Source organism: Zootoca vivipara, chromosome 5 (genome assembly GCF_965207765.1).
Source record: "Zootoca vivipara chromosome 5, rZooViv2.hap1.1, whole genome shotgun sequence".
Taxonomy (NCBI): Eukaryota; Metazoa; Chordata; class Lepidosauria; order Squamata; family Lacertidae; genus Zootoca; species Zootoca vivipara.
The window spans coordinates 27479989-27506600 of record NC_142588.1 but is presented as its reverse complement, the minus strand read 5'-3'; the positions used below and the strand labels follow the sequence as shown (position 1 = coordinate 27506600).

The window sequence follows — 26612 nt, the reverse complement described above, 5'->3', positions numbered from 1 at the left end:
GCTGCTGCTGTTTTACAATTGGGAGTCAGAATCCTTGCTTATCCACTATAGAGGTCTACCATTCGGTCATGGTTTATGTTCTGCTCAATCCTGCTCTACACTATCCAGTGTTGGCTTCATTCTTGGCCTTTCCAGCATTGTAAACAAAAAACAACTCTCCCTAGGTGGTTTCTTTCAGTAACCCTCCCCGCACCCCATAAACCCTGTCTTTAGGGGCCTCTATCGTTAATCCACCTATCCTGAGCTCCTAGCTATGGGCCTATTATGGTACTGCTGCTCCTTTCCACAAATGCTTTGTTGCCTCGGTTGATATCTGGCCCTCTTTATTTTTATTTTGCTCTCTCCTGTTTCTGAGCAGAAGAATCACACAAAAGTGATGATGGAAGAGAGACTCCATGTGTACTTACAGCAAAAGTCTTGCCCGAGGCTTACAACCTATATAGTTAGGTCCTGCACTAGGTTCTTTGTCATGCTCAAGGTTTCCATGTGATCAGGATCCGAACTGTGTTTGATAAACCTCTGCCTTCATAGCCCCAGTACACTAGTGGATGGAAGCAGCTACCTCGATTCACAAAACCAATGTCCTATCACAGTGGTTTCATTGTGGCAAAGTTCCCTCGTAGTTCTTCCATAGTTGTGTGATCTCATAACTGCATTCTTTTTAGTGAAACTGAGAACACCTGGGGAAAATGAATCATTAATTCTCAGTAATTAAATCACACGGGAGCATATTTATTAGACAAATTGTAGGCAGACACAGCCTTTTGGTGATGCTTCATTCCAAATCTGATTATATCCATCCACACTTATCTGAATGTTTTGTTGGCCTTATTCCTATGACTGTTTAGAAGATATTAAAATTGGACAAAGCTCAGTTGACTCATCGAAAGCTCATGGCATAATTATGTCTTGTGTCTGGTCCTGAATTGTAAGATCTCGGCAACTGGGATATTGGAAATCAGATGCAAACACATTTTTATTGCCATGAAGAATATGTCTCTGCCTTTGGGGAAGAGAAGGAGCAAAAAACGAAAGCCTGTGGTTTCTGACGCAAATAAGAAATAGACAACATTCTCTTCTTAAAGTTACAAAAAGTGCACTTTTAAATGAATTATTTCAGGAGAAGTCACTTGCAATTATGTTTGAGTGCTGTGCTGGTTTCTTTTTAATGCTTAAAAAAATGATGATTTCTGGCAGTGGGTAATTGTTGATGAATGGATAAAAAGTGATAGAATTACAGGTTTGGTGACAGCTGATGGTGGTGTAGACTTGGCATCCTTTTATTATCCACAGGTGTTCTGTTTCTGAGCCTTAGGATGCTCTGTTTTTACTATAATTGTTCCACAAGACTGTCTACACTTAACCCCATCTCCATTGTGCACAGATTCTACAGTGTAGAGGACTCTTCCAGAACTTAAGATATGTATTAGATAGCAACACTCATGTTTCCTATTGCGCCTTATTGCTGCTGTTAGGGAATGGGTGGCTAACATATGGTCCTTTAGTATGATCCTGCAAGTTGATGGTTTTTCCAGGGATCACCCTTTGGCAAAGATTGGGGGTAAGCTATCTTGGTTTTGCACAATCATTTCTCCATCCCCTCATTGGAAGGAGAAGTGAGCCTCTGAGATCTTGCATTGATACAACACAGCTCTTCCCTGGTCCTACAGTATCAAAGCCAGAAAATTCAAATAGCCACAGCATTTCTCAGTTTGGTAGTTCTCTAATTCTCGGGGAGAGAGGAATCCAGTGTCTGAACAAAGTGTTAATAATACAGTATCTTTCTGTGACTTGAGCTGCACTGCATAATTCTTCCTCCTGGATTCAAGTTATAATTAAGCACAGTATAATTGAGTCTGGTGATTTAATGCTGAAAATAGTGGGCTGCTTCTGATACTTGGTACAGCTATACTTGGTAAAAGAGTGGAATTGCAGCCACCCACCTTGCCCAATATGAGTGCTCTAGGTCCACCAAAAATCCAAGCATGAGTATCGCATTTTCAGAGTACCTGTGTGAGAAAAACCTAATGTGTGCAGTCTAGGCATGAAGTGTGCAGGAGACTTACCGTAAGAATGCACATTTAAAAAGTCCTGTTGTGAAGATGGAATGGGATTAATTTGGATGACAGTCCACATTGACTGTGTTTGGAAGCAGTGCCAAGCCATAGTTTAAATGGTGTGTGCAAACTTGCCCCTCTCCACCATGCCTCCCTTCACCTCTCTGGTCACAAGGAGGGGACTGGAAACATCAGTTTCCTGCCGTTTTATATTATGCTAGAACTGGGATCAACTGCAGTTAGTTTTAACTATGGTTTGTCTGAACAAACCAAGATTGAAAACTGCTGTTTGAAGTTGGCTTCTTCGGAAAACCGTAGTTAAAACCAATCACACTTTTGTCCCTGCTTGGGCATAGTGTTGAGGTTAGTTGAAAACAGAAGCAAATGCTTCCCATTGCCTCATGGTGACACTAAGGGGAGGAGAAGGGAGTGCCCAAATTTCAGACTCATTCACGTAACACTAAAACTGTCATTTTAATGTATCGCTAATATGCAAAGAGTGTGGAATCCCAGCCCTTCCCCCCATTTTTGTGGCATCCTTCTCTTGCAACCTCATGCTGCTTACCAATATTTTGGTGCTACCTTGTTTTTAAGTGTGGTCCTGAAAACCATATGCATTCTTGGTTGTGATACAGCCCCAAGAAAAAGATGCTTGTACATAATTTCTACCCCCAAATTAAATTTTATGAAAATACAGGACCCAGTGAGTGGAGTGTGCAAATGCTTCTGAATTAGAGGGGGTGTGTGTGTATTGGTCTGAGGCTGATGCTATCTCTGTGTTCTGCTGCCGAAAGTCTTGCATGCCCATATATATATATTTTACGCAAGAAGATGCATGTATGCCTTTCAACTTTCCTGAGATTGGCTCAGCTGGAGGGTCTGCCTCAGTTCTGAGCTAATTTAGCTTTACCATGTGTAGCAATTCCTTTCTGTCAAAAAAAGTGCAGTTTCTTCACAAAGTGCCGACTCAGCAGAGCAAGGTTAACTTCACGAAAGGAAACGGTTTTTAAAAAATTTGTAGGAGTTTGCCATAGAGAAAGCCCAAATTGCTTGAAAAATCTTTCATAGAATAGGAAATAACAATGTTAGAAGCTGGATAGCGAGTTTTCAAAATCCAGCAATTGCTTTATTGGGGTGGGGCGAACTAGATGATTAGCCAAGGGCAAGAAAAAAGATGCCCAGCGGCATTTTCAAGTCTAGCAAATTTATGATGACAAGAGCTTATTTTCATAGATACTGGAGGTAAAAGAGTGACAGCGAGGTACAGTAGGAGGGAAAAAAATCAGTTTTATAGTGCAGGATTAAAGGCTGCTTCATATATTACATTGGCAGTAAACCTGGATTTTCTATTTGAAAGAGACTTGAAGCAAATCCTTGTGCTTTCATGAGTGTGCCTAAGTACTACATTTGCAAGCACATGTTGATTGCATTCACATATACACATAAGGACAGAATTTGTGAAATAGTGCTTGTGAAGCTGTCCCACTAGAGATTGCTTTGCTTACAAGACTCACCTCCTGCTCAGGTGGTTTTGTAGCACAGGGCTTCAGAAGGGGAGCTTAACAGTACTGGAATCTCTTGAGTGGTGCCTTAAGGCTGTTGTTGGGTGGAAATAAGCTGAGAAATGGTGTCCCATGGCACCCTTGTAAAACGCAGTCTTCCCCCAGCTCAGAGATGATGGCTGAAGACTACCAAAAGTCTTGTGGTTAAAAAAAAAATTCAAGCAAAATGCAAACTCCAGGTGGGGGTGGTTATAAAGTTGATTACTGATGGAAAAGCAGTGTGGGGGAAGGACTGCAAAAACAGGACACTGAAAAATGGTTCATTACTAGGGATAGGGTGAAAATTTGAATTGAGGGTAGGGTTGCCGGACTCAATAGTGGACAGAACTTCTGTGCCTTTAATTACCCTGCTCACTTTTGAGTCTGGAAACCTTAAAGAGAAACCAGCAGACCCTTTGTTTAATTTCCAAGCAAAGGGTCTGCTGGTTTCTCTTTAAGGTTTCCAGACTCAAAAGAGAGCAGGACAATTAAAGTCCTGTCCACTATTGAGTCTGGCAACCCTAATTGAGGGGTGCTCAATAATGCTAGTACCCTGCTCAAAATTCCCATGAACAGAATCTGAGGCAGGCACAGCCCACCTTGAGCAGGCCCTCTGACTACAGATTCTCTCACCACACCTTTCTCACCAGCTTTTGTTTCTCTTGTGTCCTTGTAGGTTCATCGGTGACACAGCTGCTTGCCCGTGATCTAGACAATGACCCTCTTGTGTTTGGAGTTGTTGGAGAGGAAGCAAGCCGATTCTTTGCTGTGGAAAGCCTGACTGGAGTTGTGTGGCTTAGGCAACCGTTAGATAGAGAGGTAATGAGTGCTGTTTAGCACTAAATATTACTGTGTATCAAGACTGCAGTGTGTTTGTATTCAGTGACAGAAAGGGAGAAAATATGTGATACACACAAACAAACAAACAAACAAACATGCCTTCAGATGCCTTCTAAACATCAGATAGTTTGTTATTTCCTTGACATCTGATGGGAGGGCATTCCACAGGGCGGGCACTACTACCGAGAAGACCCTCTGTCTGGTTCCCTGCAACCTCACTTCTCTCAGTGAGGGAATCGCCAGAAGATCCTCAGAGGTGGATCTCTATGTCTGGACTGAATGATGGGGGTGGACATGCTCCTTCAGGTATACTGGGCCAAAGCCATTTAGGGCTTTAAAGGTCAGCACCAACATGTAGATGCTTTAGGACCGGTGTTATATGGTATTATAATCCTACCATTTATTAATTTCTAGGGTTTGGGGGGGTCCCCCTAAAATTTATAACTCACCAATCTTCCTAAGAAGGATGCAGGAATGAGTTAGGGAAAGAGCCTCCGGAGGAGTTGACGGGGAGAGAGGAGGGAAATTCAGAAACCGGATATGCACAAACTGCCTCCTTGCCCACTTGCAATTGGCCAAGCGGGTGGCTCCATTTTCAAGGCAGGAAGCTCTTCCCTATTGGATCCTGGCAGGCAGGCGGGAGCGTTGTGCCGCAATGGCATCCACCTGAGAGATGCTGGAATTGTGCTCCTGTGCGTTCTGGCTGAAAAAAAGGCCCGAGGATAGCAATATTGAGGTAGCCATACTAGGAAGTGTCCACATCCCAGGCCTTATATGTTGCTGCTGTTGGCTGCTTTTTTCCTCCGTACAACCATTTCTGGAGGTTTTGTATCCTAAGGTCATGACCTCAGGTTGCTAAAGACAACCAGCACAGCAAAGCCACGAGAATCAGAGGCACAGATATGACAATCTTATATTGAGTTAAGGAGGGGAGAATTGGTCAGGGAGAGCATAATTGAGGTGGGTGGATGTTCAGGGTGCCTCTGTTCTGCATGCTGTCATTTGAGCTGGGGTACCTGCATATTTGAGCAACCTGGCTTTAAATATTTGCTCAGTCCATTGAGGATTATTACTTAATTGCCTCTTTGCTGTTTCTCTCCTCATTTAATCGCCATGCCTCATGGTCGCCAAAAGAGCAGAAGGTACACAATTTCTGTGCAATATTTGAAAGAGGAAGTCAAGCCACTTCTAGGAAGGAATGCCATTGCTGCTCGTTCTTAATATTTTAAAATTACCACCATGTACCCAAAGCACCTTTAGGGGGAAATGGCAGTCGTTTTTTTCAATGAAGTGTTCAGGTAGGCAGAATTAATAAATAATGCATATTAAGAAATAGCTGGAAATAGCTAGGAGGAAAAAAAAGAGAAAAACTTCCCACTTTGGAATAGTGCATTCCAAGTGTCTTAACACACTTCACATACCTTCTTCTGGGAGATAATTATGCAGTGTATAGAAAATAGTTGAATAATTTGAGAGGGGCAGAAAAGATTGCACAAATGAACGGGATCCCCAATACAACATAAATGGGGAGGGAATGTGCTAGCTAAAATAGCAAGGTGTATGCTGTAGGATAGAGCTTTGCCTGAAGTCTACTCTGTCCGCTTGGCTAATCTCTATCCTTGCCTGTCATTTTCATGTTCCACAACATTCTCCCTTTAGGTATCTTTCACCACTTTTACCCCTTCTTTGTTACACTGTGCGGAGGGGTGGGGGAAAGACAGGTGTGTGTGAGAGAGAGAAATCATGGAAGGAATGACATTGTCTCTTCCCTGAGACAAATGGATGACGTCTCTTTTATCCTTGGCATTTGGCTTTCATAGGCTGGCTGCAGGCATTGCCTTGAGGCAGAAGCTAAATTCCATGTAGGCCCTTCTCAGATCACATTAGCCGAGTGTTCATGGGAGGACAGCCGTGTTTTGGTAAATTGTCCTAACACCCCCTCCCTCCCCCCCAAATAAACAGTTATTGTGCAAAAAAGAGGTGGGGGGGATGCAGGTCTTGGCAGTGTAGATTCAAATTACTCACTGACGCAAAGCCTGAGTTAGAAATCTAGTAGTTCACATACAGCAATTCCAGACTCTTGTTAAATCAATTCCTTTCAATTGAGCTATTAGTCCTACATACTGTATAGGACTAAGTTGAGTCAAGCCACTGACTGTTGCTACAAGAATGAGCTGCAGGCTTATATACGCCCTCATCTTTGCGTGAGCAGAGGGAATTAGAAGCTTTATCTTATTTGTGGGAAACTCTGGTTTGCTGTTTTGTTAGAATGTGGTAAACCATGGTCTGTCACATATGATGGTAAACCATGGTCTGTCACATATGAAACGTGAACATAAGAAGAGTCCTGCTGAATCAGACCAAAGCTCCACCAAGTCCAACATTTTCTCACAATGACCAAACAGATCCCAAGGAAGCCTGCATGTGGAGCATGATCCACCAGCTCACAAAGTGGAAGCTTTGCTCCCCTTGTAGCAAAGGAGGGGCAAGAGGAAAATTCCTAAGACATGGCAGCAAGTGCATATAGTAGTGATACCAAAACAAGGGAAAAATAAATAACTATAGACCAATATTGCTACTTAATAATGATTATAAAATATACGCACAAATATTAGCCACCAGATTAAAGAATGTTTTGAAAGATGGTATTAATAAAGTTATTAGTTATTAAAGTTATTAGTTATTTAAAAAATCCCAAAAGGATATCATCTAAAATGTACAACCTGTTATTAGAATGGGAATTAAAAGATGAAGAGGTGAAGGAAGTTATGATTAAGTGGGCCAGAGATATAGGCCACATGATTCAATTAGAGAAATTATCGAAATATGACATCAAATTCACAGCTTGCTTCAAAATCAGAGAAAATGAAAATGATACACCAATGGTATTTAACCCCGGTCAAATTGGCGAAAATTTATAAATCAAAATCTAATTTGTGCTGGAGGTGCAAAACAGAGATAGGAACAATGTATCATATGTGGTGGGAGTGTGTGTATATTAAACAGTTTTGGAGTGACATCCAAGAGGAACTTTAAAAAAATGCTTATAATATGTAACAAAAAAACCAGAGGCGTTTTTCTTGGGAATTATATAGACTGACATTCCTGCCGCTAGGAAAAAAATTCTTATATGCAACTGCTGCGGCTAGAATGATTATAGCAAAAAAATGGAAGGGAGAAAAAACTCCCTCAATAAGAGAATGGGAAATAAGATTTTGTGAATACATAGAATCAGCAAGACTTACAGCAGTAATGAGAGGCCAATCAGATAAAAAACTGATAGAGGAGTGGACTTGCGTGAAGGAATACACGAAAAAGCATTGTTCTGGTATAAATATATCAATATGCAATATTGTTAACACAGCAAAAAGAAGAAAAGAAACAAAGGAAGCCACACATAGGTGGAGGGAAGTCAACATTTATCTTTTTATGTTTAGTTTTTTATGTAATTTAAGTTGAGATTTGGGTTAACGCATGTTTAATTGTTTTCTTTCATAGGAATTAAGGAGTTGTATGTACATATGAATAATAAGTTTGTTTTGTGTTTGTGTGTATTGTATTTATCAATAAAAGTTATTTTTTTAAAAAAGATAAATGCTGCTAGTCCTTTCTCTTCCAGAGTGGTTGGGGAAACCCAGCCAGGTGGGTGGGGTGTTATAATAATAATTCTAATTTTATTATTGCATGCTGGAACATTCTTGGATGAAACATGCATGCTCTTTTTTCCCACAGCTCTCAGTGCAAACAGTAGTACTAATATGAACTGTTACATAAAAGATGGTGGGCGGAGTCTGCAGTTAAGAAAGTTGAGTCGCTCTCATCTGTGCACTCTCTGGTTTTCATGGCTATCTTGTCCAACCCTTGGATTAGAATTCTTTGCTGCAAGTGAAGGATGCAAGTCAAGTTCCATCAAGACTTGCCTGCCATTAGGTCACTCACTCCAACCCCCCTCCATATTCTTTGAAGACTATATGAGTATTGCAGTTTTGTGATGATTTTTTTTAACAGTTATTCCCGGGGTGTTTCTTCATCTTCTTCCAGGTCGCAAAAGCATGTAATTATATTCGGCTCAAATCCAAAGCCTTCTATCAACAGATTACCATTGTGGCATCTCTAATTAAATCTTTTTCTTCTCGTTCCAGACTAAGTCAGAATTCACAGTTGAATTTTCTGTCAGCGACAGCCAAGGGGTAAGTGTGACATTTGTTCCATGTTATAAAATGGAGAGAAGCATAGAGCTGATTTCGATTGTGTGCTCTGTAGGGAGGAGATTAAAGCTGCCGCTGTCCCTCCCTGTTCCTGAAGGATTCCTCCTTAGGGACATAAGGGCACTGTACGCTTGTAGCAAGGGAAGTACACGGCAATGTATGAAATGGTGTGGAAATATACCCATCTGTTCCCTCATCTTTTTACATAAAAGTAAAACTTCAGTGGGTTTGTTTATTTTTTGCTACATATGAGTACACTTTTTTCCCCCTCCACAGGAATGTTGTTTCCCAAATGTGTAAGTGTGAAGGGAGAACTGACAGATTAGAAGACCTCAAGGAGATCATTTTTATGGCCATTTCTGAAAAGGCTCATTTTTATTTTATTTTATTATTATATTTGTATACTTCCCTTCATCCGAAGATCTCAGAGCTGCTCACAGCATAAAAATACAAAATAAAAACACAAACTACATAATAAAAAATAAGCACAAAGCAAAACAATAACCCACCCTCAATGCTTGTAGAGAAGCAGCTCGAAAAATGGTTGAAACAGAAGCGTCTCATTATGTTTCAGAAAATTGTAAATGTTCAATATTCTGGTCATGTGTAAATAGTCAGATGTGAAACTTATATTCCTTCATTCGTGCTGTTCTGACTCACATTTTGACTATTCACTTGTTAAAGAACTGTTTTCTGATAGCATAGCTACAGGAAAAGTGGGTAAAGTATTTCCTTTCATCAGGGATATTTTCAATTAATGAAATAAGGAACACCTTTCAAAGCAAGCATTTTGGGTTTTCACCGTGCCTTGTCTGATCTTTGTTTTTGTTTTTAAAAGCATTATTGACTGTTCATAATTTAGATTGGACTCATTGATTGTGCATTTATCTTACTGTATTTAATTGTATAGGATACTTTTGTTATTCTGTTGTTGTTTTCCTTGAGTTCTTCAAATTAAATGGGGAACAAACAAAACCGCCTCCTAGATGTTCCAAAAGGGATACATGTGTGCAGCAGGCTCAGGAGCAAAGAGAGATACAAATAGTGGAAGATGGCATAGATTGTCCAATTCCCCACCCCAAATTCACAACCCCAATCCTGAGTTCCTGCCCTCTGAGCTCAAACCATAGCCCTCTCCACAAAAATTATTTCAGCCATAAAATATGGCCCATCTCAAATTGACCGCTGAAAGGATCTTGAATTGAAGAAGAAATGGGCTTAGAACGAACACCCATTTCCCCAATGAAACCCAAATCCTCTGCAGTGAATGGCTATAGGGTTTCCTTTATGGGTTCTAAGTTGCTAATAACAGCAATATCTGAAAGGCCTTACAGTTCTGCATATCATGCGACTGTAGGGGGGAAATGCCACCAATATGAATAACTAAAATCTGTTCTAATCGTTTGGCTTGCAGGTGATCAAGGGGTCTGTGAATATCCAAGTGGGAGATGTGAACGATAATGCACCAAGGTTTCACAATCAGCCATATAGTGTCCGGATCCCTGAGGTAGGAACTCTACTTTTCTCTCTTGCTTGGAAGAGCTTCCATTCCTAAGGGGAAAAAACAATTGTTCCAGTTGATTGTAATTGGGTTGTTTTCCCAGTTGCTCTGAAGTAAGGTTTCTTCTCTTCATGTGGGTAGAGAAAAGTATGTCCAGTGTTGTGGGGACCATTTGTACATAAAAACCTTGTACTGCTTCTCTGTCATTACACCATGTTCCTTTCAATGCCATCCGCCACAACAGTCAGTAAGTATTTATGGCCATTGAGCAGTTCTGCAAACCTGGTGGTCTGGAGACCACCCTTCGTGTGTGGGTGCTGCTATTTTGGTTACATAAGCATCTGCAGAGATAGAGGGAATGAGAACTCACTTCTGAGAAATATAGTTTGATGAGTGTTCTGAAACTTTTTGTGCTAGATATCCCCTACCCCCACCCAATAACTATAGTTCATGATTCCATAAAACGTGGGAATAATTGTCAAACCAAAGTGTATAGGGAAAACATGCTTGAGATTCAGAGGGGACAGATTTTAGTCCCAACACTGTTTTTGAAAGGATGGAAGCAAGACGGTGTATGTGTCAGTCACGTGGCACTTGGCTGGAAAAAGATTTCTGAAAGGTTGCTGTTTGTGTTGGTGCAGATGAAAACTAGTAGACGTATTCCCCACAGAGTTCTCTCAGAACATGTTGCTGTGTGAGGGACAGTTGTCCAAGGCTACCTTTGCAGTCCTGAAAAGTGCTGCTGCCAAATAGGCTGAATCTATTCATTGGAAAGGATGCGGGTGGCGCTGCGGGTTAAACCACAGACCCTAGGGCTTGCTGATCAGAAGGTTGGCAGTTCAAATCCCCGCGATTGCTCGGTCCCAGCTCCTGCCCACCTAGCAGTTCAAAAGCACACCAAAAAGTGCAAGTAGATAAATAGGTACCACTCTGACAGGAAGGTAAACAGTGTTTCCGTGCGCTGCTCTGGTTTCGCCAGAAGCGGCTTAGTCATGCTGGCCACATGACCCGGAAGCTGTACACTGGCTCCCTTGGACAGTAAAGCGAGATGAGCGCCCCAACCCCAGAGTCGTCCGCAACTGGACCTAATGGTCAGGGGTCCCTTTACCTTTATTCATTTGTAAATGCCTGAATATGTACCAAGCCAGTTCTATATGGTTCTCCCTTAATTCAGGGGCTATGTATATACCTGGGGAACATCCCATTTTGAGAAAGAAAGTTGGGAGGGAGGCATTTCCCAGAGGAAATGGAAGTAAAAAATATAGCCATAGGCAGGCTTGTTAGGGAGTGAGGAAAAACATGGTACCACAGGAACGTCACCAGGACCTGCCCACACAATGTTATTCAGTGCATCTGCAGTCAGCTGGCAAGCAATTTTATATTGGATTCATATCCCTTTTCAGATTTTTCCCTAGATCAGAAAAATCTGAGTTTGCAGTGGAAAAAGTGCAGGTTGCAAGTTGAACGGGAAGTATATAATGTGGCCAGCGCCCTAAATACTGTATTGAGATATCTCTAGCTTCAAATACATATTAAACTCCCATGTGGATGAGCCCTTAGTTTCTGTGCATGCATATTCTGCACAATTAAGCATCTTTGCACGGTCCTCTGATGTTGATTTCTGCAACCCTTTCCTTGCTTGAGGCATTCTGAACATTTTGCTTGCCATCCCCTTTAGTTAGTCTTTGCCTGGCCAGTAAGTTTTAAAGTTTGGATTTGAAATTCTTCAGCAACCAATCACATTTGAATAAAAATTCATACCAATTAGTATCCACCTTCATTCAACATATCTTTTTCACTTGTGGCTTGGTGTTCATTTTTGATCCATCCAGATGGCTTGGCTATTTTCTCTTTGAGTATCAAACTGAAAAAGCTTTTTATTTGGTATGTGAAAGTTTAGTTTTAGGTGTTGAAACATGACATTGTGACATGGATCACTTTCCCAAGATTCATTTTTGAACCACAAAAAAGGAAAATTAGATACACTTATGAGAACCTGAAATAATTGAAAACTTTCTAAGCTATTTCCTGTTACTATGAGATTCATCAGTTTGCAAGCTAATCACCATTTCTGATGGATTACGTTCACTGATCACCATAGTACTCTTGTTTTTGTTACTGTTTTCTGTGTACAGAGCTTCCTCACCTGAGTTTGTTCCTTCGGGAAGCTTTGGATATTACATGGAAACATTTGGACAGGAGGTGGGGGTGGGCAAATCATTATGTAATGCATGAAGTGGCAGAGAGGTGAGAACTCTTATCAAACATTGACAGCAAATTGCAAGTTACTTCCCCAGCCACCCTTCTCTGTGATTTCTGAAACTACACTAAATTTAAATGAGGTGTTTTTTTCTGTCGACCATGGGGTAAACTAGATTAAAAGAAGCAGTATTCTTGAACCCAACCACACTTAATTGAGCAATTTTAGCAAAATGCCCAAATGAATAGATTCAATTTGAAACTGTTGCTTGTCACACTGATTTTCGCCAGGCATTTCAAAAAGATTTGTAATAGAATTACAAAGGTTAGAGTACTTTATCTCAGCTTACCTTTGAGAAATTCTTCAAGATTTACAAAAGATTATCTAGCACTAACTTTCTGCTGTACTGATATAGTTGAGAAGAATTTGAAAAGACACCTTGCAGATGCATTTTGGATCTTTTAAATGTAACTGAGCTTTCACATAAACTTTACAAACACATTAGAATGTAAAGACATTAAGGGCCAAACAAGGTGTGACATCAGGAGATCTTTGTGACTGGATCTCTCAAGGTTTTTATGGTAAATACAATCATCGGGCACTTAGATTATGGCTGGAACACCTCGAGGGGCAGGTTTTAATTGCTTCTTTTGTGAACTAAACTGCCTCCATGCACCCTACCTGCAAAGTGCCCCACAGGAGAAAACTTGGCATGTGCTGTAGCCCCAAGATTAATTGCTCCCCTTGACTGCAATTTACCACTTTGAACTAAAGGGAAGAGGTCTGGTTATAGATCAAGTCTGGTATTGCCTTGAATCAACTTTGAATCCCTGTGACGGGGTGAGCTCCCGTTGCTTGGTCCCAGCTCCTGCCAACCTAGCAGTTCGAAAGCATGTCAAAATGCAAGTAGATAAATAGGAACCGCTACAGCGGGAAGGTAAACGGCGTTTCCATGTGCTGCTCTGGTTTGCCAGAAGCGGCTTTGTCATGCTGGCCACATGACCTGGAAGCTATACGCCGGCTCCCTTGGCCAATAATGCGAGATGAGCGCGCAACCCCAGAGTCGGTCACGACTGGACCTAATGGTCAGGGGTCCCTTTACCTTTACCTTTTTATATAAAAATCATTGTAATTATTTTCTTTTCCTGAATTCTAAGCCATTAATCAGAGATAGGGATACTTTCCACTTTCTCACTAGATTTCCCTAGTTTAGTTTTTCTGGGTTGTAAACTATCTTGCAGTCTGATCTGGGCAGAATCCGTTTCTGCTGGGCTAAGCGTATGTATCTGTTGAGCGAGAGGGAGTAAGAGGGAGCACTAAGGTAATTTAGAAGTACAAATTATTGCATTATCAATGGTTCATTAATAAGCTCATGACTTGGTATCCTGCTGAGATTAGACTTTGATCCTTTGCCTTACCTTTGCCAGATGTGTAAAGATCCTTCGTTTGTGTGTGCTAAAATTGGCCAGGAAGCTAGGTTCGTCTGTTTTAGAATGACATAAATTATCTGGATCGTTCCTTTTAGACTGCCTTTGAGTCAGAAGCAGCACATATCTTCTCATAGCAGCTAGGTTATATAGCAGTCTTGCTTTTGAAGTCTGTGGTTTGGACACAGAGAAAGGCGTGTAACCCTTACGCACTGATTCAACACAGGTTTTCTTGCCAAACCTCAATTGTAAAAAATGCTGTATTTTTTGTATGAGCTCAGAATTTGGGGATCTTGAAAGTGGGAAAAAACCACAAAATTATTTGAAGTATAGACCTGTCCTTCTAAAAAACATTTATCTAGGTCTAAAATGACTTGCTGCCAAGTACTTTGTTTCTATTTAGGTGTGACCTTTTCTCTTTGCCTGCTAACATTGCAATGCTAGCATCCTTTAAATGATGCAACTAGGGGAAATTTGTGTAGAAAATAGGCCAGTACCTGACACAAGCAGTCCTGTTTAGGGCCATCTTGAAGCTTTAAGGAGGAGGCCCTTGGGAAAGTCGCCCACCATCTTCATGCTGAGTGGGTACATCTCACTGCTGCCACCACTGCCCATTTGCTTGTACAGTACCTATCTCCTTGTGCCCAGTTCACACACCTGTGCAGAGGGAGAGGGCAAGGCAAGTGGAGAGGGTTGCTTCATCTCCCCACTCTTGCTGCTGCTCACTTGCTCAGGGTTGGGCAGGTGAATAGCCAGAGACACCAAGGGAAGAAACAGCAGGGTTAGGGATGCTCAGAGGTTGCTAGCGGTCCCTCTGCTTGGGTGTGGACCCCAGCAAGACGATCAACAATGCCAAACCCATATCCTGCATATCACAGTGTAGTTTCAAATATCTCACATGTGGATAATGAATGCAAGTCATTAAGTTCCTGTACACTATTATCTCTTTCTTGGACAAACTAGGATGGGGGTGGATAACAAAGGCTGAGAGAACAGTGGTTCTCTGACACTCAGATCATAAGAAGCTCCTTGCTTAAGACTGACTGGATGAGGGGACATTTGGAATGGGACCACCATATCCTTCCCCCCCCATTGTAAACCCCATATTTGTTGTCTCAATATGCCAACATAATGCTTCACCTGCATTTCATCACCAGGCTTAAAACATTGCACTGTTCAAATTATGGAACTATTCAGAGTACATTTCAACATAGAATGGGAACCAAAAGTGCTTTCAAGCCTTTGAGGCTCTGTTTTGTGGCCATGAACCCGAGGAGGTACTTCAGGGTACAGAGTGATAATGGTGAAAGTTGGACAAATATTTGGGTGCACGGGCTTCCCTTTCAAATGCCAGGCAGAATAGACACCTTCACATTTACTCCCTGCTTTTATTTTTAAGCTTTTTGCTGTTCCAGCAAGCAGCAGCGGTGTTCCCAACCTGTTTGTTTGTTTGTTTTTGTATAATTTTGTTAATCTAGATTTTCAAGATAGTCTGCAAAAGAGAACCATGAAACAAATATAAAACAGTTCAAAAACATCAGAAACAAAAGCAATTATCGTAGCAACAGTAAAAATACAGGAACCAGTAGATTCAAAATCTGAAGCCATTTCCCTTCCTATCTCTGTGGAATGATTATGTGTTATAACATAGCTTCCTTTGAGGGGCATTTTTGGGGAAAGGAAATGTTGAGCCACTATAATTCGTCATGGTGAGAATAAGCCGTGGGCTTGTGCCTTTTTTGGCTCTTGCATAGTGATTTCTAACTTCCAATCCTGATCGGTTTCAGCCAAGCAGACTAATCCAAACAGATGGTTTACATTTGTCTGTGAACTAGGACTGCAAACCATTTTGCCAGCATAAAAGGACAGAGGGAAGGAAACACACACCCAAAGGCCCCACCCCCAACTGTGCCTCATTGTCCCAGAGGACAATACTCTATACTCCATACTCAAAAGAACCACAAAGTGGTCTTCCAACTGGCAGTTTATACAACCCGAACATGGGTCATGGCCATTCTAAGGCGATTCAGTTTCCCTTGCCCCTTTAATGATGAGAAAGAGAGAGAGAGAGAAAAAAAACAGATGGACAGACAGACAGTGAAAGGAAGGGAAAGCAAAAAGAGAGAGGGAAAAACGGGGGTTCATAGGGAACATGGGGGGGGGAGAAAATCAGAAATGCAGATTCATTTATAGTAAAAAAAATGAAAAGTGGGTCCCATTTTCAGGTTGCTGGTCACATTAGATCATGTGTATGAAAAGAATGAGAACTACTGCTTAGAGTGAAAGAGTTTAGCAAACCTATATCTGGTGGAGCTTTTTCTTATACGGGAGAAAAGCCACTATCCAATAGTGCTGCCTTTTCCCTCTGCCCCCCCCAGCCTTCTCCTGCTTGCCTTTTTAATACCAGACAACATGGATAAGCAGTAGAGAGGCTGAGGTGGGAACAGACAGCTGTATCGCAAAGATGCCTTTGCACAGACTACTAATTAGTAATATTTGTAGGCACTGAAAGCAGTTTTTTCTTTGTTTTGCTTTGACATGAATAATCCTCTCTGTTGCAGCACTTCAAGCAAAGGGGTAGAGCGGTAGGGGGAAGGCTATTCATATTTAGTGCTGTTGTTTGGCAGCTGGAACATTGGGAAAAAGATCAGCGTGAATAAGTGGAATGCAAAATAAACTTGCCTCCTAAAATACTGATTTAGAATATGCATAACCCTGCTTTATCAAGTGAGCTTGTTTGGGGAATACAAATTGTTTAGGACTGGGAGAGGCACTCACTTTGTGAGAGAAGGAAGGGAGATTTTATGACCGGTACTTGGACAGTTGCATGATGGAGGAGCAGGAAACACAGATTGTGTGTCTGGCATAGTCGGGGCAAAAGTGTATGGCAGTGTCAGGCATTCATCCTGAGAAACACAAGTAAGATGAACAGAGTCAGACAAGCCAGACAAGATGAAATTGTGGTAGCCTGGAAAGACAGTCCAAGCAGATCTGAGAGAACAATCACATGCAGTCAGAAACCAGATGCAAATAAGAAATGGTGGGCCAGGTGTTGGGACTCAAACCCCAAATGAGTTTGAACTTGGGACCTAAAAGATATGTATATCCATTAGGAATTCAGCCTGATTGCATATATGAACACCCAACACCCAAGCAATGGTGGAAGCTAAAGAGAAACCAGGTTAACAAGGAAGTATGTTAACCATAATAGGTCAGAGCTGATAATGTTCCGCTCCATGAACCTTATCAGAATTTTCAGTAACCATTTGCTTGTCATCCAGAAGTTTACATCATTCATGCATTTTACCATAATTATTAAAAGATCTGTTGGTAGCTCATAACCAGAAATTGTTTTAATTTCATTCATTATCAGCCCCACCCCGCTATTTCTGATTTTGGGGAGGCCCAAATATAGAAATGCACAATGAAATGTGCATCATATCTCCTAACATTTATCCCTTGTGTTAGCATAAATTCAGCTTACATCTCCCTGCTGTTAAGTACCACCTAAACATTAATTTGTTAAAGAATTCCTTAAGGTCTATGGCTATGCAAACGGTGTTTCCATATCCATATCCATATCCATATCCATGTTTGGAATTATTTCAGTTTCTTAGTAGCATGCAGGTGAGCAAGAAAGAAGTGTGGGCGATTAGGCAGCCCAGGCAAGCTGCTTAAAGGAGGGTGAGAGGCACTCTGGACAGCTCTCTGAAACGGCAGTGGAGTGAGGCAAACTGGGAGGGAAATGGGTTGGTCTGGGGTGAGTGGTGAGGTAAGTGGGTGGGATGAAAGAGGTATAAAGCGAGAGGTAAGGTGTAAAGGGAGGAGGGGTTGGCCAGGTGTGTGAGGAGGGGGCTTGGCAAATAGGTGGTCAGACAGGGAGGGTTGGTGAGCGGAGAGAGCAATGGTGGCTGTGCCTAGTAATGAATAAAAATGATGTTAAGTGTCCTTTTAGCATCTATATTGAGATTTGCAGAGGGATAACTATGCTACTCTCTTTCAGCAAAGACAACAAAGAGTTTTATGGCACCATAAAGACTAAGGGCTCTTGCCAAACTCGTCTTTTAATGTGTATTCAGGATGATTTGTGCTCTTGATGCTTATATGCTTTTAATAAGGATATTCAAATCATAGCTGCCAAGTTTTCCCTTTTCTCGCGAGGAACCCTATTCAGCATAAGGGAATTTCCCTTTAAAAAAGGGAGAACTTGGCAGCTATGATTCAAATAGTAGCAATTAATTGATTAGCAGGCAGATTATGTTCAGGTTTTTTTAAAAAAAAAAAAATTGATTAGCAATCCTGACACAATACACTGTCTGGGGGAGGGCAAAGGAGGGGTTGTTTAGTAACACTTAGGTGCATAAAATCACATTAGACCATATATTGTGCTGAATCACTTCTTGAGTCATGAATCCTATTGAATCATTGCATGGGAGTCTTTTGCCTTTATTTAGTTTTGTGCTCCACTGTGAGTTCCATGACAAATTAAGACTGACTTGTCTTAATTGCCCATTGGCTACTAGTGTGAAATAGCAAAGCAGAAGTGTGTGTGTGTGTGTGTGTGTGTGTGTGTGTGTGTGTGCATGCACGTGTACAGTATTTGTAGCAAGAGGATCTCTGTCCTTCACATAATCCTGCTCTACAAATAATTATGCATTTCCCCTCCCGTGCAGCTCACTTGTTGAACTCTTAACGAGGCAGCGCCGATGCTTTCAAGTCTGTAAAGAAAGGGGGAATCCTACTAGAATTGGCAACTTAATTCACCAAGCTGGCCTCGACAGACCTCATTAAGTTCCCGTGTATTCATTTCAGGCTAATGGCTGTCATGCTGGCTGCTGTTTGATTTTCTGTAATGGACTTTTATGGCTTTCCAATTTGCTACAACGTGTTTGCCTGTGTCTGTGCCCCACAGGGCAGCTCCAGTGTGTTAGTCAGGCACCTGTGCACTAGCCATCCTGACCTTGAGGGTTTATCCTTCTGCTATTGCTTTTCCTCTGTAGCCTTTCTTCTTCGTATAATCCCCTTTCTCAGCACTTTCTCACTTTAGTACGGTATTCCCCATCCGGCGGTTTTCTAATTGCAAGGGACATAATCCAGCGATCTTCCTCTGTTCTTACATGCCTTTTGAAATGGATGAGTAATTTTTTAAAATAAAAATAATAATAATCCCAAAGCCACTCTTTACGCATGTGCGTGAGCATGTATGCGTGTTCCAGCATGCCTGTTTTTCATTCATGATTGTATTACTAGGTATTATTAGTTCTGGTATCTGTTAAGCCAATTGTCCTGCTTTGCCCCCTTTCATTTTATTTAACTTTGAAATGGTGCGCTATAGTGTGCAGCACAAAGTAAACTTGCCAAAGCCAAAACATCTTCCATTTGGTTGGCCTGTCTCTATGGTGCTTTGGCCATGTACATTGGCTGACTAGGTGAAGAACACATGAAGAGTGTGTTCTTTTAAGTGATGCTGTAGGCAGCTCCTGCCCACCCAGCAGTTCGAAAGCATGCCAAGTGCAAGTAGATAAAGAGGTACCACTCCAGCGGGAAGGTAAATGGCGTTTCCGTGTGCTGCTCTGGTTCGCCAGAAGCGGCTTAGTCATGCTGGCCACATGACCCAGAAGCTGTACGCCAGCTCCCTCGGCCAGTAAAGAGAGATGAGTGCCGCAACCCTAGAGTCGTCCCCGATTGGACCTAACAGTCAGGGGTCCCTTTACCTTTTATAGGCAGCTCCACTCTTGTTTTTAGACATTTTTCATCTTCTTTTAGTAGCTGTAGGTTCTTTATCCTCTGTTCTTTTGTTATAGCTACCTTTATATGAGTGTGTGTGTTCATTTTCATTAATAAATGTTACATATGGTGACATCTTCATTAGTGTCTTTTTTATCAGGCTTTGAATCAAGAATACCACCCACAGACACTTCTGAAATAGCAACCTCCCCCCCCCCCACCAAAGTACCTGTAGCTTGACAGGATATATTAATTTATACCAGGGTTCTGTTTTCAAGAGGCTTCCACTTCATCTATAACCATTCCCATATTGATTTCCTGAGAACAGGCTAATAAATCATCACTAAGCTCTCCTGGTTTGTGGGTTTAGTTGGATGAACTGCTAGCAACTCCAGATTTTCTGGGGGCGTGGATCTTCTCATCCTCATGAAATGCTTTTGGAAGCTATGATTTCTTGACCCAGTCATCTCCAAAAGAGGCTGCATTAACTTCCTAGTGGTGAATAGTAGTAGTAGTAGTAGTAGTAATAATAATAATAATAATTAATAATTAATAATTAATAAATGTCTTAAGATTCTTAGACCAGTTTTATTAGGTCAGAACAGTGGTCTGTCTGGCACTGCATCTTTTTTTCTATCATGAGTCAGATAAAAATGATTTAGCAACGATTTCTGGTGTTATTAATGGAGAACTCTCTTTTCAGCCATTTACAGGTGAAACTCGAAAAATTAGAATATCATCGAAAAGTTCATTTATTTAAGTAATTCAACTTAAAAGGTGAAACCAATATAGGATATACGGTAGACTGATGACATGCAAAGTGAGATATGTCAAGCCTTTATTTGGTATCTTACCATTACAGCTATTCACTTCTGTAAGACCACAATACCTATTTGCAGTGAAATTTCACAAGCTTGTGGTCATCAATTTTCCTTGTTAATAGCCTTCGGCTACTAAAGTAGCATTTCTCCCTCCACCCCCCTGCAAACCCTTATTTATTTTGCCTTGCTCCATATCACCTCCCTCTCCCCCAACCCCCCCCCCCTTTCCATCACAGTGGTGGCAGATTACATTGCTCTTGATATGGGAATAGGCTGGCTGAGAAAGTGTTAAAGGGCCCATATTGTAATTAAAATTATTATTTTGTTTTAATGGTGATAATGTTAATAATTGCATCAGTTTCCCAGCTGATCACACCCTGGGAGTCTTTGGAGGCCAATAAAATTCTATCGCAGGAGCCTGATGTAATGAATATGAAGCAGTTGGAAGGAGTGGCAACACTTCGCCCTGCGTATTAGAGATTCAGTAACATACTGTAGGCTACTTCTTCCTTTCCTCCTCCACTCCTCCACTTTTAAATAAAGATCTTGTAGATTGAAAAAGCTGATAATAGCTTTGGCAGGAAAGATTTCTTCCTAATGTGGTGCTGTCAGTCTGAATGGTGCCTGCTCTCCTTTCTCTTTGTATTTCTTCAAGAGCACTTGCGTATATTTTTGTATGTGTTAGATCTTCACAAACAGTTTACAACAATCAGTTAGTTCCAGAAACCTTTTTTCTGGCACACGAGACCACCTCTTCTATTATGCAGTGGCGAACCCTGGTTTGTCACTGAGCAGCTAGTCACTGTTCCTTGACTACTGTACCTGTGTGGTGCATGCATTTGAAGATGTATGCTTCTAGCATCCATTCTTAAAAAATTGGTAAACATGTAAAAAGAAAACAAACCACCCCCCACCCCACTCACACATGAAAACAAAGACCATCATAGCTGTAAGGGGAAGGGCTTATAGAGAACAGCCCCCTCTCATCAGAAGCAGCCCATTTCCAAGCAGTCATGAAAGCGAAGGGACGGATGAGGAAAGTCAGGAGATGGAGAGGGAGTGCCAGACCTCTGGCAACATCCAGGAGCCCCTGCTCCACAGGCAGGAAGAGAGGGAGAGGGAAAGAGAGGAGAGGACACAGGCAGAACGTAGACCCTTCCTCCTGACTCCGGAATTGAGGAGGAGGAGAAAGGGGAGGAGATTCGCTGTCCCGAGGCTTTTATGTTGGTCCAAATCACGGAAGGGGGCAGTGTCGGATTCTGATTCGGAATGAGAAGACATGAAACCGACAGCTCACTACACTGTAGATAATGTGCACTAATAAAGACTTTTGAAAGACAAGTATGTGGAAGGCCGTTACTCAGGAGTAGCCGCAATAATCCCTGACAATAGCCAATCACAAATGAACAGCCACACCCTTGGCCAACCCCAATCTCTCACCACCAAAAGAACACAAGCGAATAAAGGAGAACCTACACAAAGCTGACATCAAGCCCTACATATATTAAACAAAACAGAAACATAGTCACCTAATCCCACCCCCATCCACCCTCCCACCCCCTATCTACCTCGTTTTCCCTCTTTCTTCTTAGTGTCTTAACAAATGAAACTGATTTGCAAAAATGATACATGTAAAAATATGAGAGACACTGCACACACCTTTGTAATTCAAGAAATCTTTAATAAAAATACTTTAAAAAATAATTTTAAACTGTGAACCAACTGATATAATATTCACAACGGGATCGTTATTTTCTCTTACGTATTTGGCATGCAAAAAGTACTTGTTAAACTTTTAAAGAAATTCTCTCATATTCATACTGTCAGCTGTGAATATTCATGTTCAGATTCTTTGCAACAGCTGACTCCTCATACTATGCTTTGTATTCTAAAAGCAAAGCCGCAAAGACAGTGCATATGCCTGAAGTTAAAAATGTAAAATGTTTTATTTTGCATGCAATCACTCATGCCTGAAAAATTGTCATTTGCTTGCTGCAAATGTTTATGCAGATAAAACCCCCATCACACCACAGTCATTCATGAGAAGTGGACACTAACAGAGGGCGCAATTAGGTATCATTAATTTTGCATGCAGGTTACTTAGGAGGGGAGGGGAGGTGATAATTCTGTGCTTCAGAGGTGAAGGAGCTGATTCTCCATTACCCATACTGATACATGGTAAATTCTATCATTAAAGCAAAAGGGGGGGGTGGATTTGTGAAATTGTCTTTCCCCATATGTACCCACTAGACTGCTTCTACCTGCAGAACTGGCAGTGCAGAACAGGTGTCACATAAATACCTGTTCCATAGTTGTAAGAAATTGATTTTGTATGTGTGTGGCAGCACCTGCACCAGGCATAGGCAACCTTGGCTCTCCAGATGTTTTGGAACTACAGCTCCCATGATCCCTGATCACTGGCCCTGTTAGCTAGGGATCATGGGAGTTGTAGTTCCAAAACATATGGAGAGCCAAGGTTACATCTGCCTGACCTACACATTGGAACTCCCTCCCTATTTACATCGAGCAGGTGCCCTACTGTATTCTTTTCGTTGCCTGCTTAAAACATTTTTCTTTAGGCCAGCCTGGACCCAGGTGGCACTGTGGGTTAAACCACTGAGCCTAGGGCTCCTGCCAACCTAGCAGTTCGAAAGCACGTCAGAATGCAAGTAGATAAATAGGAACCGCTACAGCGGGAAGGTAAATGGCATTTCCGTGTGCTGCTCTGGTTCGCCAGAAGTGGCTTTGTCATGCTGGCCACTTGACCTGGCCACATGACCTGGAAGCTATACGCCGGCTCCCTCGGCCAATAATGCGAGATGAGCACGCAACCCCAGAGTGCCTTCATATAAGGTCTCTTGAGTTTAGCCCAATAATTTCGTATTCCTCCTGAGGTGCCTTGTGCGTAGTCCTCGACTATTTACCCATTGGACTTGAAAAGCAAATACTGAAGACTAGACACCACTTTCCTGATCCACATATCACTAGGGCACGTAGCTGGAAGAAGGGCTGATAGCTCAAGGAACGGAACTATGGGCATTTAAAGGCATGCAACAAGAGACTGCTGGTAGAATCCTCCTGAGTTTAGCATCCCGGTGACTTGGGGAAACCAAACCTACTCTGCTCCCTGCTGTATAGCAGCTAGTTTGGTTGTATAACCTCAGTCCCTGCCACTCATCTCTGAGGGAACCAATAGGTTACCCTTCTGTGTCACCTGACTACTCTTCTGCCTGCCTGATGATGGTTGCCTTTCACATCTGTCTCCTGCTTGGTTCCATGACATATATCTCTGGTGGGGAACCTTTTTATGAGCAGGGCCACATTGCCTTAGGGTAAGCTCTTATCGATCGATCTATTTCATAAAGTGTTTGTTTCATAAAATTTATATACTGGATGTAGTGGATGTAGTTGGGTCAGGTGACGATGGCTAGTAGCAAAAGGGGGGCTCTGAGGGTCATATCATAACCAGCAGCAGACGCCTGGGTCTTGCAAAGCGAAGTTAGTGATTACTGTTTTGAACTATAGCTCTCCAATCTGGAATTTGGGGAGGTAGGTCACAAGGGTTTATGTTTTGAGTTTTCAGCTTAAACAGGAATGTTTGGTTATACGTAAAATGAAAAACCAAGATCATGGCCACTGGTCCCATCACCTCCTGGCAAATAGAAGGGGAAGAAATGGAGGCAGTGAGAGATTTCACCTTCTTGGGCTCCTTGATCACTGCAGATGGTGACAGCAGTCACGAAATTAAAAGACGCCTGCTTCTTGGGAGAAAAGCAATGACAAACCTAGACAGCATCTTAAAAAGCAGAGACATCACCTTGCCGACAAAGGTCCGTATAGTTAAAGCTATGGTTTTCCCAGTAGTGATGTATGGAAGTGAGAGCTGGACCATAAAGAAGGCTGATCGCCGAAGAATTGATGCTTTTGAATTGTGGTGCTGGAGGAGACTCTTGAGAGTCCCATGGACTGCAAGAAGATCAAACCTATCCATTCTTAAGGAAATCAGCCCTGAGTGCTCCCTGGAAGGACAGATCGTGAAGCTGAGGCTCCAATACTTTGGCCACCTCATGAGAAGAGAAGAATCCTTGGAAAAGACCCTGATGTTGGGAAAGATTGAGGGCACTAGGAGAAGGGGACATCAGAGGACAAGATGGTTGGACAGTGTTCTCGAAGCTACGAACATGAGTTTGACCAAACTGCGGGAGGCAGTGCAAGACAGGAGTGCCTGGTGTGCTATGGTCCATGGGGTCACGAAGAGTCGGACACGACTAAACAACTAAACAACAACAACAACAAAATGAAGACCACTCTGTTGTCCTCAGCATTGATGATGCATGTGGCAGAGAGGGACTTTCAAGGTTCCTGATATGGATATAGTGGAAGAAAAATAGCAACTCGTTCTTAAAGCTGTTTTCCACCCCCACCCCTTTTAGGAGACCCAGCAATACATTTGGGAATTTTATCTTGTATCATTCATGGCTGCCACATAATACTGTTGCCAAAATGTAGTCATTCAATTTATTTCCCACTTCAGTTAGCATGCTGACAGATTCATGTGTTATTATAAATAAAAGGATAGCAGTGCATACTTCTGACACTGGTCACAATAGAATGTTTTGAAAACTTTTGTGGAAGATCAGTGCCTTCCAAGCCTTGATGGCATGATAAACATTTCCCTGCTTCTTTAGCAACCTTTAATTACTTTGCAATAGTAGTGGAAACAGAAGGCAAGTGGTGAGAAGAGGTTGTTCTTTCCTTTTAATAACCTTAAATGGAAGCATTGTGTCTACCTATTTAAAAATCCATCTCTCCCCTCCCCCCATTTAAGATAATGTGTTTGAGAGGATGTCATTTCATCGGTAATCGCTGGGTACAATATCCCTGAGAGAGGAGACTTACCGCTGCTCCCTCACCCTCTTTCAGTCCTACCTTGCCTGCGATCCTTTAATATCGGACAATTTCGGTACTATCTTGTTGCTTGTTTTTTTTGTTTTTTAATGTGGGTGGTGTTCATGTATTTAGGAGAAAGAATGTGTTGGCAACACACAGTGGAAATCAATAAGTGAAAGATAGAGAGCACAGCAGTGGATGAATCCAGGGCTCTAAAGTTGAATTTCTTCCACTGTTTCTATTAGAAACGTAGGCATCTCCTTACTGTAGCCATTATTTGTGAGTTTTAGATTATTAGTTTGCCTGATCTCTAGGGTAAAGGTAAAGGGACTCCTGACCATTAGGTCCAGTCGCAGACGACTCTGGGGTTGCAGCACTCATCTCGCTTTATTGGTCAAGGAAGACGCTGCAAGACACAGGTGCAGGATATAAGCAATGCAGTTCCAAAGAGAAGCAAGTAAGCCTACAAGGCAGATATGGCAAAAATATTTCATATTCTACACCTTGGGATTTTCAGTTATTTTGAAAATGAGCCCACCCCACCGTCCGCAAGTATTCTTAACTTTATGAGAAACGTAGCCCTGCTAAACATCCTGGATGATTTCATTTTTTCCAGAACCTCCATTTAAAAATGGTTCTCTTGAGCAGGGCATCCTGCCATTCTCCCAGGATCCAGCTGCAAATCCAAGACCCGAGCTTCTTTGAAAACGTATGCCCAAGTTGTGAAATGAGAAACACAACAAAAACTACTGGGGCGGAAAACTTCAAATGGTGTGGAAGTAATGCCTAAAGTGCGCTGGAGATTACAGTCATTTCCATGAAGCAATGCTTGCAACAGGGAAGGGAGGGATACTGCAGCAAAAGGAAAGCGGGAGAAAGGGGGAAACAAAGTATAAATTAAAAAAATAATTATTCCACCTGGCGTGGTTCTTGGGTGCATGAATAGGGAGGACAGAGCAACATATTGCCCCAAATGGGAATAATATAGGGGGCAGCCTCATTACAGTGCTGATCTGGCTGTTCTGCCATTCTGGGAATATAAGATCCCCAAGCCAAATGAATAACCTCATGGCAGCATTAGAAGAAGCAGAATTCCTCAAGCAAGGTACCCCATGAGTGGAAAGGGGAAATACGATGAGTGAATCCATAAAAGCAGTTATGTCTGTGACAACAGAAGGAAGGGAAAAGAAACTACTTGCCTTGAAAAATCTTCTTTTCCCTAAAGCAGCTGCTTCCCATCAAATCCACTAACAAACTTTCAGGTCCTGTTGCTAAGGTTATATTACACATTACACTGTGAATGTGAGCACAATCCTTTCAGGACAAGATCAGTTAAAATGTGCATAAAGCATAGGGATACCTTTTCCACAATTATTATCTGAAGACATCCATACTTGTAT

At 41.9% G+C, this 26612-nt stretch overlaps 1 protein-coding gene across 1 annotated transcript in view; it reads left to right on the top strand.

Annotated features, from left to right (window-relative positions):
• Positions 1–26612, top strand: part of CDH23 (cadherin related 23) — a 397278-nt gene that overhangs the window by 79164 nt on the left and 291502 nt on the right. Inside the window, exons 4-6 of the mRNA XM_060274909.2 lie at positions 4275–4417; positions 8581–8628; positions 10061–10153. Of these exons, the coding sequence (XP_060130892.2) occupies positions 4275–4417; positions 8581–8628; positions 10061–10153 (284 nt within the window). The remainder of the gene's footprint in view (positions 1–4274; positions 4418–8580; positions 8629–10060; positions 10154–26612) is intronic.